This window comes from Myotis davidii, unplaced genomic scaffold (genome assembly GCF_000327345.1).
Source record: "Myotis davidii unplaced genomic scaffold, ASM32734v1 scaffold204, whole genome shotgun sequence".
Lineage (NCBI taxonomy): Eukaryota > Metazoa > Chordata > Mammalia > Chiroptera > Vespertilionidae > Myotis > Myotis davidii.
The window spans coordinates 4,782,763-4,786,889 of NW_006299715.1; the positions used below are offsets into that span (position 1 = coordinate 4,782,763).

Below are 4,127 nucleotides of genomic sequence, written 5' to 3' on the forward strand. Positions count from 1 at the left end.
CCTCACCATCTGCAGCCGCTTCCTGTCGGCCTCCGCGGACGAGCGCACGGACTTGATTTCCGCCTTGTGCGTCCTCACCAGGTCCTCCAGGCGCCGCACCAGCTGCTCTTTCAGATGCTGCTTCTCCTCCTCCGTCTGCTGTTTGAGTTTACGAAGGTCCTGTTCGTGCTGTTGCTTCAGGTGTTCCGTCTCCACACCCGCCTTTTTCTCCGTCTATAAAAAGAGGGCCCCGTAAACCTGCGAAGCGGGGTGATGAGCAGGGGACCACCGTTTCTTTTCTGTGCAACTTTTACAGTGTTTATGTACTGGTTTTACAGCCTGTTTCACAAGGTGCAATAAAGTTTATAAGACTATATATTTGATATTTGTAAGAGACTTGACTTTATACACCTTCGGAATAATAGTGGATCTATTGTCACAGGATCGGACAGTCAGGCCCATACTATAGAGCAGGGATGGGGAACATCGGCCCACGGGCTGTATAAGGCCCGAGAAATCATTTGGTCTGGCCCTGCCAAGGCCTGAGGGGTGAGTTAATTAAATGTTTGACCGAATACAGCAGGCTAATTTTTAAGCTGATAATTTTGTATGGCCTGCGCATGGTGTTATAAATATCTAAATGGCCCCTGGCAGAAAAAAGGTTCCCCACCCCTGCTGTACAGGTTCCCAAAGAATGCTTTCTTTGTTTGAACTAGGAACAGACAGAGGGGACACTAAGCACGTTTCCCATTTCCCAGGAGTCGATGATAAGTTTGGAGAATTCTGCTACATTCTCAGTCTCCTAGTTTCAAATGCCATGAAGTTGGTGGGAAGTTGGCTGGAATCCAGACCCACATACCCACCCCCGGAGCCATGGCACCTGCTGCTTCCTGATCATCGTGGTTAGGGATTGAGCTCTCACCTGAAGCTCATTCTAGCAAAGCCCCGTGTCCCCACCCCCAGGGCTGGGCCACACACACCTGCGTATCTGTGCCTCCTTTCGTACACGGACACTCCGTGGGAAGGTTCTCGTCCTGCTGAGGACAGGGACTGCAGGCTTCCACGTCGTTCGCTTTCCCTAAGACCTCATTCTCCGAAATTCGCTCCGTCTTCATGTTGTCTACGAGCAAAAGATTCATCATTTGGAATGCCCTGGGCCTTGACCTCAGTCTGAGTCTGAAGCCTTCTGCCAGTGAGTGCCCATGCTGTTATTCAACAATTTTGCCCACCACTCCCTATGTAATCCCTGCTCCGCGGCCTCCCGACCCTCAAGCATGGTCTAGTCCAGTGATGGTGAACCTATGACACGCCTGTCAGAGGTGACACGAGAACTCATTTTTCGGGTTGATTTTTCTTTGTTAAATGGCATTTAAATATATAAAATAAATATCAAAAATATAAGTCTTTGTTTTACTGTGGTTGCAAATATCAAAAAATTTCTATATGTGACACGGCACCAGAGTTAAGTTAGGGTTTTTCAAAATGCTGACACGCCGAGCTCAAACGGTTCACCATCACTGGTCTAGGTGGTGATTGCCATCTTTGCTCAAGCAGCACCCTGAGTTCAGACAGTTGTTCTGCTCTCCCTTCCTAAACTACTCATCTTTAATTTTTGTGATTGTTTTCCAAAAGTTAAAAAAACTGAACATGTCCTGGGCATATGTACATTCAAAGGTTTTAAGTTAAAAGGAATTTAAAGGATAAGACTAAAAATAAATATAACTAAAACTGCTCATTTTCTTCCCCTATTCCCCTAGGTACTCATTCCCCACTTTAGAGACCACCGCTCTAAACCCTCCACACCCTCTGGTTCCCGCTCGGACCTCTCCTCCTCTCCACCTTTCCAGGCCTCCGGGATTTCTCCTTTCCCTGACACAGCCTTCTCCTCCTGCCTGGGCCACGCCCCGGAAACCAAAGCTGTGGGCTGGAATGTCACTGTCCTCCATGCCCCCTGCAGGCAGAGCCCCTGCTGTGTGCCTTTGTTTTCTCTCCCAGCCACGCTGGTCACACTGTAGGTATAGAGAACTTCCTGAGGACGGAGCGCAGTGGGAGGCAGGTAGGAATCAGATATTCTTAGACACGAGCACCAGCGCTGTCACCAACCAGTCTGGCTGGCCCTGACCTAGCCATTTCCCCTTTCTCAGACTCAGTTCCTCAGCTGTAACATGTGATGCTGACACCACCCAGCTCACAGAATTATGGGGAAGACTCAATAAGTCACAGTGTGAGGTAATGTTAAACGGGTAATGTGTATGGTGGTTACCAGAGGAGAAGGGGGTTAGAGGATGAAGAGGAGAAAGGGGGATGAAGAGGGAAAAGGGGGTCAAATATATGGTGACAGAAGGAAACTAGACCTCAGGTGTTGAGCACACAACAGAGTATACCTATGCATTAATGAAGTTATACAACTGAAATTTGTGTGTTATTAACCAATATCACCCCAATAAAGTAAAATATTAAAAAGTATACAGTGTTGTCTAAGTGTGGGGGCAAAGCCAGTGCTGAGAGGTGTGGGCACGGTGGTGGGGTGGTAGGCTGGTGGGGCAATATTTGGGAGCAAGGGGTCCTTTCAATTGACACCTTTTAGAGGTCTGGCCTGCAGCAGCGCGAGGTGCTGGCGCACCTGTGTCCTCCATGGACCGGACTGGCCCACCAGGTGGGGCCGATCAAACTGCCCTGCCCCTCCGCTCGGCTCCCAACCTGGCGGCTAACCTTCCCCCTGCAAGGAAATCGTTCCCGGGTCTCACCGGTTCTCTGTGCCCCGTGGCACTCCTGCAGTATTAGTCTGTCTTTGGCCACGGCCAACTTCTCCCCAAGTTTCTTGGCAGTGCTTTTCAACTCCGCGTTCTCCTGTCGAGCCTCCTTGAGCTGCACATCCAGGTCCTAAACAGACAGATGGTCTCATTTCTCTGGTTACAGTTCTGGGTAGAGACACCCTCTGCACACAGAACCAGCATCAGGTCTGAATGGTGGGGAAGCCCTTAGTCTCTGGAATTCAGTGGCCCAGGGCTCAACAGATCCCTACTGATCCTCTGATTGGCTGTGTGACCTTGGGCAAGTTACTTAACCTTTCTGTAGAGAGGATCAAAAGAGAGGAAGTGTCTGGAACAGAAAAAATGCTCAGGCAGTATTAGGAATAGCAGCCTCTGCTACTTGTAGGGGTAGGGGTCTGTGAGTCTGTGGGGCTCCCATAACTGATTTAGTGGTCTGGCTCTCTACACATACAAAGCCCCAAGGATTTTAGGATAGGCAGGTTGTTATGGAATGAGCAGGGTCTTTAGAATTAGGCTGACCTGAGTTCAAAAATGTACAGCGGGGCCTTGACTTACAAGTTAAATTCGTTCTGAGACCGAGCTCGTTAACTCAAATTACTCTATCAACTCAATGCAAAAAATCGGCCGAAAGACAGCTGGTATCTCAAAAAACTCGTTAGTTGGGGCACTCGTAAGTCAAGGCCCCACTGTATTGGCCATGTGCCCAGCTAGGCCTGCCCTTAAGACTCTCAATTTCAGTCTTGTCTTATCATCTGTACACTGGAAGTCTAAGCTCTCTGAAGTCAGGGGCCAACATTAGCTCACCACGTGTCTCCTGCCCATAGCCCTGGCCTGGCACATAGTAGGTGTTCAATAAATACTTGCTAGATACATGTGGTTGGCCTCAATGGGAGATAATAAAGCTCACTTCGGTAGAAGGCGAGCGCTCCTCACAGTGCCTGACACATAGTAGGTGTGCAGAATTAGGGGCTACGTTTATGATCCCCTCGGGCAGGTGGGAAGGGATCTTGCTCTACCTGGATCCTTTCCTTCAGCTTCTGGGCGTACTTCTTCAGGTCACTGATCTTGCGGCCTCGGTGCTCCAGGTCCCCTTCCAGCTTCCGGACCTGGGCCTGCAGGGCCGACTCCTGCACCTGGAAGTTCCTGCGCAGGTCGGTCTCCTTCTCCTGCCACTGCCACAGGGCCTCGCTCACCGACTGCTGCATGGCCTGCCGGACGGCCTCGTTTTCCCGCTCGTAGGTGGCGCGCAGCTCCTCGGCCTTGCGGGCGTAGTCCTTGCTCAGCTGCTGGTTCTCCCCTCGCAGCCGCTCCACCTCCAGCAGCACCTCCCGCATCTCGGGCCCGGAGCTGGGCTCCGCCTTGGGGTCGGGGCCC

At 50.9% G+C, this 4,127-nt stretch overlaps 1 protein-coding gene across 1 annotated transcript in view; it reads right to left on the reverse strand.

Annotated features, from left to right (window-relative positions):
- The window catches only part of FAM184B (family with sequence similarity 184 member B), a 62,040-nt gene that overhangs the window by 31,289 nt on the left and 26,624 nt on the right, over positions 1–4,127 (reverse strand). Inside the window, exons 3-6 of the mRNA XM_015571821.1 lie at positions 3,770–4,127; positions 2,727–2,862; positions 960–1,099; positions 7–213 (exon numbers count right to left, since the gene is read on the reverse strand). Coding sequence (XP_015427307.1) covers positions 7–213; positions 960–1,099; positions 2,727–2,862; positions 3,770–4,127 — 841 coding nt within the window. The remainder of the gene's footprint in view (positions 1–6; positions 214–959; positions 1,100–2,726; positions 2,863–3,769) is intronic.